This window comes from Rhodamnia argentea, chromosome 3, assembly GCF_020921035.1.
Source record: "Rhodamnia argentea isolate NSW1041297 chromosome 3, ASM2092103v1, whole genome shotgun sequence".
NCBI lineage: Eukaryota > Viridiplantae > Streptophyta > Magnoliopsida > Myrtales > Myrtaceae > Rhodamnia > Rhodamnia argentea.
The window spans coordinates 11,887,812-11,904,190 of record NC_063152.1 but is presented as its reverse complement, the minus strand read 5'-3'; the positions used below and the strand labels follow the sequence as shown (position 1 = coordinate 11,904,190).

At 40.8% G+C, this 16,379-nt stretch overlaps 1 protein-coding gene across 1 annotated transcript; it reads right to left on the bottom strand.

Annotated features, from left to right (window-relative positions):
- Nucleotides 1-12,284: 12,284 nt before the first annotated feature.
- Nucleotides 12,285-15,519, bottom strand: LOC115753766 (calmodulin-binding receptor kinase CaMRLK). Its single transcript, XM_030692557.2, has 2 exons — nucleotides 13,858-15,519; nucleotides 12,285-13,003 (listed from the first exon to the last, which is right to left on the bottom strand). Exons 1-2 carry the CDS (start codon nucleotides 15,296-15,298, stop codon nucleotides 12,363-12,365), a joined length of 2,082 nt encoding a protein of 693 aa, XP_030548417.1. The 5' UTR covers nucleotides 15,299-15,519; the 3' UTR covers nucleotides 12,285-12,362.
- Between the last annotated feature and the right edge of the window lie 860 nt (nucleotides 15,520-16,379).

The following is a 16,379-nucleotide window of genomic DNA, read 5'->3' as shown; positions in this document are numbered from 1 at the left end:
TTTTCGCAGGCTGTAATGAAAGCGCATTGGAATTGACTCGTGAAGAAAAGTAGATGTCGACTGACGATTCCGCCCACGCATTTGACGACAACTCGGCATGAAAGCGCACGTCCAAATCAATCAAAACCTCGATCATCAAATGGAAAAAAAAAAAGACCATTTATGATTTTTATTTGCTCCATCTTTTCTCAATTACTTCTCGAGAATTGTAGAATCATCATTCTAATCACATTATTTCATACTAAACATAACATGAAATTTTGTCTAACAAATCCTAAACTTATTGCACTTTTATTAATTCAATCATAAACATTTTAAATTTGCCAATTGTGTCTTAACTATATTCATATTTTATCAATGGAGTCTATCCGATCATTTTTTGCACGGCTGTCAACTGTCCATGTCAACGTTGGCTATGCCATGTAGGAAGACTTGCGTCGACATCAGCGATTTTATGTCAAAATTAGCTTGGCCGGATAGATTCAGTTGATAAAATGTGAAAAAAATTAGGAATCAATTGACAAAATTAAAATGTTTAGGACTGAATTGACAAAAGTACAATATGTTTAGAAATTTTTGAAGAATTTTTCCAAAAGTAATATGATGCACTAGCCTTTTGAGTTCATGCCGGCGAGTTGCAACATACCATCCGAATTGAGGACGGATTCTTGGAATTAGTTAACCCTCGCGGATCGCAATTCTTCATCCCAACCACCGACGCATGTGACTTCCAAGACATTGGGGGTAGGATGACTTGACATCATCCCTGAACTTATTTTCATGGTCAATCCAATCACCCCATTCACTTTTTTTTTTTTTTTTTGCTGCAGAAGGACACCCGAAATGTCAATATTTGTGTACGGCACTCACTTTAGTACAAATATTTTTTTTTAATCACTTATGTGCTAATTTTTTTGAAAAATGATTATTTCGGTGCCAACGCCAAGTGAGCATTGCCGAAACCATATGTGGCTCGCCGGAGCATCCTAGTCGACAAAAAAATTAAAAATCAATAAAAAAAATCCATCCCGACCCGCGATGAGTGGGGAGTGCCCGAGGGGGTCACTAAGCCCCGACGACCCCCACTAGGGGTCGGTGAGGCCCGGCATCGTGGATGGGCGACTCCGGCCTCGCGTGGGTCGGCGAGGCCTCGGCTAGCTATGGCCGGGCCTCGTTGCCCCCTAGTGAGGCCTCGGCGAGGGTCGCCGAGGATCGGCGAGGATCGGCGAGGGTCACTAGAGATCGGCAACCCCGTTGGTCACTCCCCCACCCATTGCCTACAACTGCAATTTTTTAGGTTATTTTTTTGTTTACTTTTAATTTTTTTTAAAAATTAACTTAATTTTTAGTTTAGAAGTCCATATGGCATCCACGTGGACTGAATTTTATAAGAAAAATTTCGCCGTGGACGGACTTTTTTCTAAAAAAATTCCACATAATATTAATAAATTAACAAAAAAAAAATACTATGTGTACTGTTTGGTAGAAATTGACATTTAAATGATCATTTTTTTTTTGGTCGAAATTGGCATTTAAGTGATTTTTTTTCTCCGATTTGGCACTTAAGTGATCAAAAAAAATATTAACACTAAAGTGAGAGCCGTACACAAATATTGGTACTCTAAGCGTCCTTTTGCCTCTTTTTTTTCCTTATCAATTAATAAATCTCTATGACTTATACGTCTCCACTTTGTCGAAGAGAATGACTTGAGGATTCGCCATGATACTTAATTAACGTGTTATCAAAGTACAAAAAAAATTTTGACAAAAAATAGTACAAATAAATTCGTTTAACATGAAATTCAGTTAGGTAAAGAAGGAGAATCTTGATACTTGGAATTTTCATACTTGGATAGGAATTATATCCTATAATAAAATGTTGCCAAAAAAAAAAAAACTTTATCACATACACCCCCCTTTTTTCCTTTAAAGAGAGTCCAATTTGGGACCTAAGTAAGTCCTTAAACTATTTTGGTTGAGCTTTGGAATGTAAAATTCGAGAGTATTCCCTAGGATGAAAGGAAAAAAAAATATTTTCTTTCAATTTAAGGGGGTGATGGTGGAGAAGGTAGACTCCAGTTATCTTCGGATGGTCACCATTAGGTACGGTCGTATAGGAGTAGCCCTCGCCTGGGTAAATCATCCGAGTTTCGGCTTCTGCTTAGTTGGCCTGTCCTAAAATCCAAAGGACATACGAAGGGACAATGAAACACAACCTAAATCATATGCACTCACGGTTGGACTTAAAGTATATCCAATAATGTAAGGATCGGACATGGCCTTTCTCTATTTTTCACGGGATCGGACCGGGTCTTCGTAAATTTGCAAGAATAGGACGAATTAGCAGAAGTTATGCGCAGACAAATAGTAGAGAAAGGAAAACACCAAAGTCAGTTCACTTATTCTCATGTACTTTACTATGATTTACAATTTAAGATCACTCAATATTGTCTTTCTCCTACTTAAGTGAAAATTAAGAGCGCGAATGATAGCTATTCTATTTTTTTAATCAATTTCTAGTCAAAAATAGATTTTTCTTATTTCTAATTTCTGAATGAGTTTCTGAACAAATAAATGTTTGATAATAGCACAACATTTCTATTTCCGAAAGAGAAATTCGTTTAATAACAACATAAAATTTCTAAGGTCGTCAACGATCGGCGAATGGTGACAGAGAACGGGTGAATCAGCAATCGGCGATCGGGGGTCGGCAGACGACAAACCGGCGATCGGTAAAACGACAAACCACAGATCGGAGACCGGCCTTCAACGGAGGGTAGATCGGCGGCGGGAATGCTAAAGAGAGGGAGTGAGCAACGAGAAAAGTTTTTATTTCTCATTTCTGTCACAAAAACAAAGAAGATGGAAATTTTAACTTCTCATTTCTGTTGCAAATCTATTTCTAGAACAAAAATTTGTTCCAGAAAAAGAAAAAAAATTATGTTACCAAACGAAATTCTAATTCAAAATTGTTTCAGAAACAAACGTGGAAACAAATTCGGAAGAAACATAACAATTATTATTCGTGCCCTAAATATTGTAATTTACAAACTATATTAAAGCAGATCCAAATTCCAATTACACGAATCAAAACTTAACATGACATATTTTACTAATGTTGGAATTAAGATGGGAGAACTTTCTCAGTGGAGAAAAAAATGAGAAGACAACAAATCCATATATCTTTATCAATTATATAGCAAAAAAAAAAAAAAAGAAACAAATTATCTTCGTCAAATATGAATTCATCATTCAATCATGGAAATGCAGGACAAATTTGTAGGACCGAGCTCTACATGATTTTTCTCTCCTTTTGATTGCGATTTTCGCAGGTTGTAATGAAAGCGCATTGGAATTGACTCGTAAAAAAAAGTAGATGTCGCCTGACGATTCCGCCCACGAATTTCACAACAACTCGGCATGAAAGCGCATGTCCAAATCAATCAAAAGCTCGATCATCAAATGGAAAAAAAAAACGACCATTTATGATTTTTGATTCAACAAGTGATCGGGAAAGATCCTAAAACCTATCCCACTTTCTTTATATTTGCTCCATCTTTTCTCAATTACTTCTCGAGAATTGTAGAATCATCATTCTAATCGCATTATTTCATACCAAACATAACATGAAATTTTGTCTAGCAAATCCTGAACAGATTGCACTTTTATCAATTCGGTCATAAATCTATTAATTTTGCCGATTGTGTCTTAACTATTTTTACATTTTGCCAATTGAGTCCATCCGATTATTTCTTACCGAAAATCATTGACGTGGACAATAGGGCGTCCTATGAGGCACGGCCGGCGCTCACATGGATAATTTTTAGGTATTAGATATTAAATATTTTCAATTTTTACCTAATTCTTGTTTTATTTTATTAATTTTTCTTTTTTTTTTTCCATAAAGTGGCTGACTAGGGTCACTTGGCCCTCGTCAACCGTTGGTTCCGCCATGGCCTCACCCAGAATTGGACAACAACCTCAACCTTTGCCGGTCACTTTAAAAAAATTTAAAGAAAAAAAGAAAAAAGAAAAGACTAAATAAAAAAATTTGAAAAAATATTAGAATATTATTTATAATTATCCACGTCGGTATTGGCCGTGCCATGTAGGAAGGCCCGCATCCACATCAATGATTTCAAGTAAGAATTAGTTTACCCGGATGAACTTAGTAGACAAAATGTGAAAAAGTTTAGAAATCAATTGACAAAATTAAAAGGTTTAGGACTGAATTGGCAAAAGTGCAATATGTTTAGGAATTTTTGAAGAATTTTCACAAGAGTAATATGATGCACTAGCCTTTTGAGTTCGTGCGGGCGAGTTGCAACATGCGATTCGAACCGAGGACGGATTCTTGGAATTAGCTCACTCTTGCGGATCGCAACTCTTCATCCCAACTACCTTCGTGTGTGTCTTCCAAGACATTAGGGGTAGGATGACTCGACATCATCCCGGAATTTATTTTCATGGTCAATCTAATCACCCCATTCACATTTTTTTTGGGCAGAAGGACACTTGGAATGTTAATATTTGTGTACGACACTCACTTTAGTACAAATACATTTTTTTTTATCACTTAAATGCCAATTTTTTTAAAAACTAATTATTTCAGTGCCAACTCCGGTGAATATCGCCGGAAACCATACATGGCTCGCTGAAGCATCCTAGTCAGATAAAAAAAAAAATCAACAAGAAAAAACCACGTGTCAAAAAAGTAAAAATAAACTAAAAATAAGCTAAAAAATAATAATAATAAAAAAGGTTAACGTTGTAGCGGTGAGGGCTCACTGCCACCCACCATCTCGGCCGGCAATGGATGGGGGAGTGCCCGAGGGAGTCACCAAGCCCCGGCGACCCCTGTTGAGGCCTTGCCGGGGGTAGGTGATGCCCGACATCGTAGATGGGCGATTCCGGCCTTCCGTGGGTCCGTGAAGCCTCGACCAGCCATGGCCGGGCCTCGTTGACCCCCATCGACCCCTGGTGAGGTCTTTGAGCCCTTGACCAGCCACAAACAGGCCTCGCCGACCCCTAGCGAGGCCTCGGCGAGGGTCGCCGAGGGTCACGAGGGATCGGCGACCCCGCCGGCCACTCCCACCCATTGCCGGCTTACCGGTTGTGGTGGGCGGCGGTAGTGGTGAGAGCTTACAACCCTTGCCGCTACAATTGCAATTTTTTAAGTTTTTTTTTTTTTTTACTTTTAATTTTTTTAAAAATTAACTTAATTTTTAGTTTAAAAGTTCACATGGCATCCACGTGGACTGAGTTTTATAAAAAAAAAATTCCCCATGGACGGACTTTTTTTAAAAAAATTCCACATAATATTAATAAAAAAAAATATCACATGTATTATTTGGCAGGAATTGACATTTTTTTTTTTTTGGTCATACAGGAATTGACATTTAAGTGATCATTTTTTGCTGAAATTGATATCTAAGTGATCGTATTTTTTCCGATTTGGCACTTAAGTGATCAAAAAAAATATTGACACTAAAGTGAGCACCGTATACAAATTTTAGCATTCCATGTGTCCTTTTGCCTTTTTTTTTTTTCTTATCAATGAATAAATCTCGATGACTTAGACGACTCCACTTTGTCGAAAAAAAAATGACTTGAGGATTCGCCATGATACTTAATTAACGTGTTATCAAAGTACAAATAAATTTTCAACCAAAAAAAAAAAAAACAGTACAAATAAATTCGTTTAACATGAAATTTAGTTAGTTAAAGAAGGAGAATCTTGATACTTGGAATTTTCATGCATGGATAGGAATTATATCCTATAATAAAATGTTGCCAAAAAAATAAAAACTTTATCACATACACCCCCCTTTTTTCCTTTAAAGAGAGTCCAATTTGGGACCTAAGTAAGTCCTCGAATTGTTTCATTTGAGCTTTGGAATGTAAAATTCGAGAATATTCCCTAGGATGAAGGGAAAAAAATATTTTTTCTCAACTTAAGGGGGTGATGGTGGAGAAGGTAGACTCCAGTTATCTTCAGATGGTCACCATTATGTACGGTCGTATAGTAGTAGTCCCCACCTGGGTGAATCATCAGAGTTTCGACTTCTGCTTAGTTGACTTGTCCTAAAATCCAAAGGACATACGAAGGGACAATGAAACACAACCTAAATCATATGAACTCACGGTTGGACTTAAAGTATATCCAATAATGTAAGGATCGGACATGGCCTTTCTCTATTTTTCATGGGATCGGACCGGGTCTGTGTAAATTTGCAAGAATAGGACAAATTAGCGGAAGTTATGCGCAGACAAATAGTAGAGAAAGGAAAACACCAAAGTCATTTCACTTATTCTCATGTACTTTACTATGATTTACAATTTTAGATCACTCAATAATGTCTTTCTCCTACTTAAGTGAAAATTAAGAGCGCGAATGATAGCCATTCTGTTTTTGGAATCACTTTTTAGCCAGAAATAGATTTTTCTTATTTCTAATTTGTGAATGAGTTTCTAAACAAATAAACGTTTGATAATAATGCAACATTTCTATTTCCCAAAGAGAAATTCGTTTAATAACAACATAAAATTTCTAAGGTTGTCAGCGATCGGCGGATGGTGACAGAGAACGGGCGAATCGGCAATTAGTGATCGGGGGTCGGTAGATGGCGGACCGGCGATCGGTAAAACGACAGACCATAGATCGGAGATCGGCCTTCAACGGAGGACAGATCGGCGGTGGGAACGCTAAAGAGAGGGAGTGAGCGACAAGAAAATTTTGTATTTCTCATTTCTATCACAAAAACAAAGAAGATGGAAATTTTAACCTCTCATTTCTGTTCCAAATCTATTTCTGGAACAAAAATTTGTTTCAGAAAAAGAAAAATAAAATTATGTTACCAAACAAAATTCTAATTCAAAATTGCTTCAGAAACAAACGTGGAAACAAATTTGGAAGAAACATAATAGTTATTATTCGCCCCCTAAATATTGTAATTTACAAACTGTATTAAAGCAGATCCAAATTCCAATTACACGAACCAGAACTTAACATGATATGTTTTACTACTGTTGGAATTAAGATGGGAGAACTTTCATAGTGAAGAAAAAAAATGAGAAGACAACAAATACATATATCTTTATCAATTATATAGCAAAAAAAAAAGAAACAAATTATCTTCGTCAAATATGAATTCATCATTCAATCATGGAAATGCAGGACAAATTTGCAGGACCGAGCCCTACATGAGTTTTCTCTCCTCTCGATTGCGATTTTCGCAGGCTGTAATGAAAGTGCATTGGAATTGACTCGTCAAAAAAAGTAGATGTCGACTGACGATTCCGCCCACGAATTTCACAACAACTCGGCAAGAAAGCGCATGTCCAAATCAATCAAAACCTCGATCATCAAATGGAAAAAAAACGACCATTTATGATTCTTGAGTCAACAACTGATCGGGAAAGATCCTAAAACCTATCCCATTTTCTTTATATTTGCTCCATCTTTTCTCAATTACTTCTCGAGAATTGTAGAATCCTCATTCTAATCGCATTATTTCATACTAAACATAAGATGAAATTTTATCTAACAAATCCTAAACCTATTACACTTTTATCAATTCAATCATAAATCTTTTAATTTTGCCAATTGTATCTTAACTATTTTGACATTTTGCCAATTTAGTCTATGTGATCATTTTTTACATGGCCGTCGCCTGTCCACTCAGCGCTGGCTATGCTATGTAGGAAGACCCGGGTCGATATCAGCGATTTCAAGTCAGAATGAGCTTGTCCGTTGGACTTAATTGACAAAATGTGAAAAAATTTATGAATTAATTGACAAAATTAAAAGATTTAGGATTGAATCGGCAAAAGTACAATATGTTTAGGAATTTTTGAAGAATTTTTCCAAAAAGTAATACGATGCGCTAGCCTTTTGAGTTTGTGCGGGCGAGTTGCAACATACGATCTGAACCGAGGATGGATTCTTGGAATTAGCTCACCCTCAAGGATCGCAACTCTTCATTCCAACCACCGTCGCGTGTGTCTTCCAAGACATTAGGGGTAGGATGACTCGATATCATCCCGGAATTAGCTCACCTTTTTTTTTTTTTTTGACATAAGGACACTTGAAATGTCAATATTTGTATATGGTGCTCACTTTAGTGTAAATATTTTTTTTAGATCACTTAAGTGCTAATTTTTTTTGAAAATGATTATTTCAATGCCAACTCCGATGAGCATCGCCTTGCTGGAGCATCCTAGTCGGTAAAAAAAATAAAAAATAAAAAATAAAAAATCCATGTGTTGAAAAGGTAAAAATAAACTAAAAATAAGCTAAAAATAAAAAAATTTAAAAAAAGTGTAACATTGTAGTGGCGAGGGCTATGAGCCCTCGCCATCACCATCGCCCACCATTCCGGCGATGGGTTGGGGGGGAGTGCTCGAGGGGGTCACCGAGCCTCGGGGACCCCCGCCGAGGCCTTGCCGGGGGTCGGTGAGGCTTGGGATCGTGGATGGGCGATTCTAGCCTCGCGTGGGTCGGCGAGGCCTCGGCCAACCACGGCCGGGCCTCGTCGACTCATAGCGAGGCTTGCTAGGGATCGACAAACCTGTTGGCCCCTTCCCCACCCTTCGCCGACTTACCGATTATGGTGGGCGACGGTGGCAAGGGCTCACAGCCCTTGCCGCTACAACTGCAATTTTTTAAGTTATTTTTTCGTTCACTTTTAATTTTTTTAAAAAATTAACTTAATTTTTAGTTTAGAAGTCCACACGGCATCCACGTGAACTGAATTTTATAAGAAAAATTTCCCTGCAGACGAACTTTTTTCTAAAAAAATTCCACATAATATTAATAAATTAATAAAAAAAATACCATGTGTACTGTTTGGCGGGAATTGACACTTAAATGATTGCTTTTTTGCCAAAATTGACACTTAAGTAATTATTTTTTCTCCGATTTGGCACTTAAGTAATCAAAACAATATGAGCACTAAAGTGAGCGCCATACATAAATATTGGCACTCTAAGCATCCTTTTGCCTTTTTTATTTTTGCTTATCAATGAATAAAATCTCTATGACTTATAAGTTATACGTCTCCACTTTGTCAGAAAAAAATGACTTGAGGATTGACCATGATACTTAATTAACGTGTTATCAAAGTACAAATAAACTTTCCACCAAAAAAAAGTACAAATAAATTCGTTTAACATGAAATTTAGTTAGTTAAAGATGGAGAATCATGATACTTGCAATTTTCATGCTTGGATAGGAATTATATCCTATAATAAAATGTTGCCAAAAAATAAAAACTTCATCACATACACCTCCCCCCTTTTTTCCTTTAAAGAGAGTCCAATTCGAGACCTAAGTAAGTCCTTGAATTGTTTCGTTTGAGCTTTGGAATGTAAAATTCGAGAGTATTCTCTAGGATGAAGGGAAAAAAAATATTTTCTTTCAACTTAAGGGGGTGATGGTGGAGGAGATAGACTCCAGTTATCTTCAAATGGTGACCGTTGGGTACGGTCGTATAGTAGTATCTCCCGCCTAGGTGAATCATTGGTGTTTCAGCTTCTGGTCAGTTGGCCTGTCCTAAAATCCAAAGGACATACGAAGGGACAATGAGACGCAACCTAAATCATATGAACTCACGGTTGGACTTAATTTGTATCCAATAATGTAAGGATTGGACATGGCCTTTCTCTATTTTTCATGGGATCGGACCAGTTCTGCGTAAATTTGCAAGAATAGGACGAATTAGCAGAAGTTTTGCGCAGACAAATACTAGAGAAAGGAAAACACCAAAGTCATTTCACTTATTCTCATGTACTTTACTATGATTTACAATTTAAGATCACTCAATATTATCTTTCTCCTACTTTTTTTTTTCATTAATTCCTTAGCATTTCGCATTCTTCGGAGAATAAACTGGAAAACTAATCTTTTTTTTTTTATAAAAAGAATTTTATTCATTTGTCATAATCAATCATGAAAGGAACATAAAAATCTTCCAAGCAAAGCAAATCTGCAAAGAGCAGCAAAACTAAACAAAATTGTACAATTTTTTCGTGTTTTTCTTTCATGGGTCTCTCCAATTTTCCACGCTTTTACACATCGAGTTCAAGAGTTTTATTTTTTTGGTCAGGAAAATTTGGAGCATGTCGAAATTAAGACAACAATTACACATAGCAAAAAAAAAAAAAAAACGAATTGTCTTCGTCAAATATAAATTCCTCATTTAATCATGGAAATGCAGGACAAATTTGCAGGACCAAGCAAGCGCCGCATGATTTTTCCCTCCTCTCGATTGCGATTTTCGCAGGCTGCAATGAAAACGCATCTGAATTGACTCGTAGAAAAGTAGATGTCGACTGACGATCCCGCCCACGTGTTTGACAACAACTCAGCATGAAAGTGCACGTCCAAATCAATCAAAACCTCGATCATCAAATGGAAAAAAACGATCATTATCATATTGATTTTTGTGGTTTCTAATTCAACAAATGAAAAAACGATCGTTATTGCATGTCCAAATCCTTCTAATCGCATTATTTCATAATATACATAATATGAAAAATTGTCCAAAAAATCCCAATTATATTGCACTTTTATCATTTCATTCCTAAACCTTTTAATTTTATCAATTGTGTCATAACATTTTCACATTTTATAAATTAAGCCAATTAGGCCAATTTCGGAAGAAAATCGCTAACGTGAAAAGTTGGGCGTCCTATATGGCACGACCGGCGCGGGTGTAGATAATTTTTAAATATCATTACGTTTTTCATTTTTTAACTGATTATTATTTTATTTTATTACTTTTTATTTTCTTTTCTTTTTCCTTAAAGTGGCCGACAAGGGTCATCGGGGCCCTTGTCGGCCGCGGGTGCCGCCATGGCCTCGCTCGATCGGCCACTTTAAGGAAAAAAAATCAAATTGAAAGAAATGAAAAGAAAAAAAGAAAAGACTAAATAAAAAAATTGAAAACATATTAAAATGTTATTTACAACTGTCCACGTTAGCGCCAACCATGCATGTAGAAAGGCCCGCCCGCACATAAACTATTTTCGATCAAAATTAGCTTGGTTGGATGGACTTAATTGACAAAATGTGAAAAAAAAAATTTAGGACTCAATTTAGTAATGACTTGACAAAATTATTAAAAAAATTAAAAGATTTAGGATTTAATTGGAAAAAATATAATAAATTGAGAAATTTTTGGATAATTTTTTCAAAAATAATATTATGCTATACCCATTTGGGTTCGTGCGGGCGAGTTGCAGCATGGGAGGATAGGTTTTTGGAACTAGCTCGCCATCGTGAATCGCAACTCTTCATCCCTTGCCATCGTCGTGTGTATCTTCCAAGACATGAGGGGCTAGATGACTTGACATCATCTCGAAATGTAATTTCATCGTCAATTCAATCACCCTCGTTCACAATTTTTTTTTCTTATCAACAAATAGATCTCCATGACTTATACGTCTCATCTTTGTCGATTCGGCACGATACTTAATTAACACGTTATCAAAGTACTAATAAGTTCGTTTAACACAAAATTTAGTTGGTTAAAAGGAGAGAATCTCGATACTTCGGATTTGCATGCTTGGATAGAAATTATATCCTATAATAAAATGTTGCCAAAAAAATGAAAACTTTATCACAAACAATTTTTTTTTAATTTTTCCTTTAAAGAGAGTCCGATTCCAAGGTAAATCCAACAAGGCCAGGACGAGCAGCAAATGCGCATGCAACATCGATATTCCTTTCTCTTTTGGCAAAACAAAAAGGAAGATTGCATAAAGAAAAATTAACAATATAAAAATACAACAAAAAATCATTCAAAGGAATAAAGGGCCCAAAAGGAAACAAAAACAAAAAGGCCAAAAGAAAGAAAATTTAAAAAAATATAAAAAACATATATAAAAAAAAAAAAAAAAGCAAAATCGATAATTGAAAGGAATGGTTGAAGAAGAAGAAGTTGTCGCAGAAGAGACAAGCAATTAGTGGGATTCTCCGATATCCCACATTCCACCTAAAAGAACAAAACATCTTCCTCCCCCACATCCCAATCTTTAGTTCGTTTTCTTTTGAATCTTCCTCCTCCTTCTTTTGACTTTAACATCTTTGTCTCTATACATGGACAAAAATCGAAATCCCCACAACAACAGATAATGGACAACAAGCCGTGGTCCAGACCGAAATGCAATTGCCCCAAAAAAACGGAAATCCGATCCCAATCTTACATCACGTGACAAGCTGAGGTGATGTAGGCGAGTCGACCGGGAGTTTCTCGTGCCCGGAGGGTCGAGATCAATTGACATCGGGGCGGCCGCCTGCGTCAGTGGGGCGCGCGTGGTTGAAACCCCGAGTTTTGAGCGCTTGATAGGCCCTTGGCACGTCAGCTCGGTTGGGGGCGGATGTCCTTGAGGAGACCCACGACCTGCTGCATGGTGGGCCGCTTCCCCGGCGATTCCGCCGTGCACAGGTAACCCACGCGGAGGCACTCCACCATCTCGCTCACCGCGCCGCCGCCGATCCTCAGCCTCCTCTCGAGCGCCTCCTCGCCGCGCCCTTCCCTCACCAGCCTCCTCGCCCACGCCAGGCTCTCCTCGCTCCCTTCCCTCCCCGTCAACAGCTCCACCAAGACCATCCCGAAGAAATAAACGTCCCTCTCCGGGGCGGGGCCGGCACGCTCGACCCTCCCGTCCCCGAACTGTTCTTTCCCGCATCCGAAATCCTGGATCCCGAAGTCGGATATCCGGGGCTCCAAGTCGTCAGCGAGGAGGACGTTGGAGGCGACGAGGTGGCCGTGGGCGGACCCCGCGTGGTGGAGATAGGCGAGGCCTCGGGCGACCCCGACCGCGACGCGGTGGCGCGTCAGCCAGTTCGCTTTCTCCGGGGAGGACGGCTCGCCGCCGGGATGCTCCCACGTGTCTGTGCTCCAGTCCTCCACGTCGGGAGCGCCAGCCGGGAGCTCGTGGAGCCACTGGCGTAGGTCCCCGTTGGGCATGAACTCGTACAACACCAGCTTCTCCTTGCCTGCAACTCATAGAGAAAGCTCTATTCATTCGAACCAACCCCCACCCAAAAAAAAAAAAAAAAAAAAAAAAAAAAAAAAAGAAAACGAAAGCTAAATCCTGATTGGCAGGGGAAGTGGTACGGACGACAGAAGCCAATGCAAAATCTAGGACGAGACAGAAAGTTCTGATCACGATCTGAAAGTGCAATCACGACCGTTCGTCGATTTACGTGACGCGAAGAGTACAAAACCCCCAAGTTGACAAACCGGGTTCGATTCTCGGAGACCCGTGACCCGATTTAAATGCGGTAGGTGAAGGAGGGTCAATGCCCGAAGGCCCAGAAATATCTGCACGGCCAGCCGCTGCGAGCTCCGTATCAAATTCGCAGCACCAGGCAGGAAGATGTGGGCAATTCACGAGTGCAGACAAGTTAACAATCAATGCACCGTTTCAAACGACCGATCGTTCAAATGACCTCGTAAAAAGGAAAAATTATCAATTTTATTTTAAATTTATTGTTTGAATGTTGATTTAATTCTGAACCTTTCGATTTTATCTATATTATCCTAACACTGCATGCGAAGTTTTAATGCAGTTTTTTCGATCAATTACCACCTTAAATAGCCTACCACCGACAATGATAGGACGCCATGTGAGCGGTTTTTGAAAATTTGTTGAAGGACTATATTGAAATTTGACGAGAGAAATTAGATTATATCGATAAAATTAAAAATTTATAATTTAATTAGTGTTTGTATAATAGATTTAGAGCTGATTCGGTGATTATTTCCGTAAATATCCAAAAAATTTAAAATAAGCTTAACAAGTAAATAAATGAAAATCGCAAAAGATACGGCAACAGTAGTCACGTACCGGCAATGCAGTAGCCAGAGATGGGCAACAGGTTTGGGTGCTTGAGCTTCGCGAGCCCCTCGAAGACCCTCGCCGCGTCGCCATGATCGACGGCCCTCGCGCCTTCGAGCACCCTGATCGCCACGTGGAGGTCCCCCGGCAGCACCGCCCTGTAGACCGGCCCGCACCGCCCCTCCCCCAGCAGCGACTCCCTCCCGAACCCCGACGTGGCGGCGATCAGGTCCCTGAAGGTCAGGCTCATCAGCGGCTTCTCGAACATCACCACCGCCGCCGACGACGGCTCCTTTATGTCCGCCACCCACGCCGTCCCCGACTCGGTCTCGAATGAGAAAGGCCCGGACGCCCTCTCCATCCTGAATTCGGGCCTGGCCGGGCCCGATATCGCCCACTTCTTCTTCCTTCTCGCGAAGGTCCTCCTCCTCCTTAAGTAGACGCAGCTAAGGGCGGCGAAAGCGGCGGCGACCAAGGAAGCCGTTATTGGAGCCAGAATCAGGACCAACTGCCTCTTTCGCGACTCGGGTCTCCTGCTCGCGGCGCGCTTCTTGATGGGTTCGCGAGCGGGGCTCGTCGAGTTACGGCTTCTCGTCGCAGGGCTCGGGGGTTTCGGAGCGTCGGTTTCGAGGACGAGGTTCTTCCCGGCACGGAGGAACGCCGAGTCCCCGAACTTCCGGCGTGTCTCGGGGCCGACCCGGCCGGCGAAGTGGTTGAGCGAGATGTTCAGGAAAGCGAGGCCGGCCAGCGGAGGGAAATCGTTCGGGAAGACGCCGGTCAGCGAGTTGTTCGAGATATCCAGGTAATTCAGGGACTTGAGGGACGAAACGGGTCGCGGGTCTCCCGAAATATTGCAGCCCGAAACGTCAAGCCGCTCAAGCGCGGCGAGCTCCGAGAGGCCAAGAGGGAACGCCCTGAGGTCGTTGCCGGAGAGGTCGAGGACACGGAGGCGGGAGAAGAAGCGAGAGAAATTGCCCAAGTTGGTGAACCTGTTGCGGGACAGATCAAGGACTCGCAACGACGAAGACGAAACGTTTCGGGGGTTGCCCGCGTCGAAGGCGATGCCACCGCCGAAGCGATTCGAGGAGAGGTTGAGCTCGACGAGGCCCGTGGCGGAGGAGATGAACCAGCCGGGGACCGATCCCTGCAGCGAATTGTCCGAGAGGTCGATGGCTCGCAGGCCTTTCAGGGCGGCCTTCAGGTGCTTCCACGCGACGATCCCGCTCAGGTTCCGAGAGGGGAGGCGGATTTCAGCGAGGGACAAGGAGCAAGTGGAGTTGGGGCTGGAGCGAAGCCAGGAAGGGTCGAAGCCGGAGACGGAGGCGAAGGCTCTGGAGACGAGGTCGCGGTCGTCGGCCGTGGTGGTGGTGTTGCATGCCGAGTCGACCAGGACGAGCCACCACGTGAGCGCGATCAAGCACGGCCCGAGAAAACGACTCTTGCCTATCATTTCCACGGCGGAGATTCAAAGGCTAGCGATGGCTGGCTGTTGTCGACGGCATAGAGAGAGAGCGAGAGAGATGTTGGCCGCTGAGTTTTATCGATCGGGCGGAGGTGGTTTTGGTTTGGCTTGGCTTTTTGACTGGGGTCCGTCTCGGCTGTGGTAGTGAAGTAGGAGGTCAAAGCAGTCGCTGGGAATTTCGTAAAGGAAAGAACTTCTCCGTGAAGCTCCTCTCTCGGCTTGTCCCCCCACCTCTTTTTGCCCTTTTTTATATGGCGTGGAGATCTTTCTTTTTATTTCTTTTTATTTCATTCCTTTTCTCGTCTATGAACTTAGTTGAGCCAAGATCTAATTGCTGTCTAATATAGACCTCCATTTCTTTTTTTCCCCCTCTAAAAAAGGATTTCGATTTCAATTTCAATTTCGATTATTTGCCAGCCCGCTCCCATGCACTTTTGCATTGAAATTTCCTATCAATGTTGGCAATGGTCGGATAAGTGATCCGATGTCGACCGTCTAATTAAAGTGTGTTAACAATCGTCCGATCTATAATCCGTGAGTGTCGGTCATCAAATTGAGCATGTCGAAGTTGCCATGCTCAAGTCCAATGGAGCTTTGAATCGGCCATTCTTTTATCCCCCTCCAATAGAGAAATTTTTACGCGCATTTCATTTATAGAAAAGCCTTACATATGTTAAGCATCATAATGGGTTTTAGGCGAGTCTCGCTCATTCTAGTGATTCACTTGTATGAGACTTACATGAGCACGGTGTAAGCAATAATAGATCATCTGATAATCTTTCTTTAGGGGTGAGCAAAAAAAAAATCGGATCAAATCAGCTAGTTTTGAACGATATCCTCTAGAACTGGTCTAATTCCTAGTTTTAGGTGTGGACCCACCCACCAAGATTGGATAATTTTTTTTTTTTTGTAATTCTTATTATTCTAAATTTTTCAAAACCCCGATTCCCATTATTTTATCACTCAGATTTAGTCATGCTTGTCGCTCACACCTCCGGTTGGGAGCGCACAACGGAAATCCGATACCTTTACTTGGGAAGATTGTCAAGAGAGAACCCAAGTCCAAGCT

What these genes read in the sequence shown, in the direction of transcription:
- LOC115753766 (XM_030692557.2), bottom strand. Translation starts at nt 15,298, where the DNA reads ATGATAGGCAAGAGTCGTTTTCTCGGGCCGTGCTTGATCGCGCTCACG. An exon ending in CTCTGGCTACTGCATTGCCG is followed by an intron (nt 13,004 to 13,857) that starts GTACGTGACTAC and finishes TATGAGTTGCAG; the next exon opens with GCAAGGAGAAGCTGGTGTTG.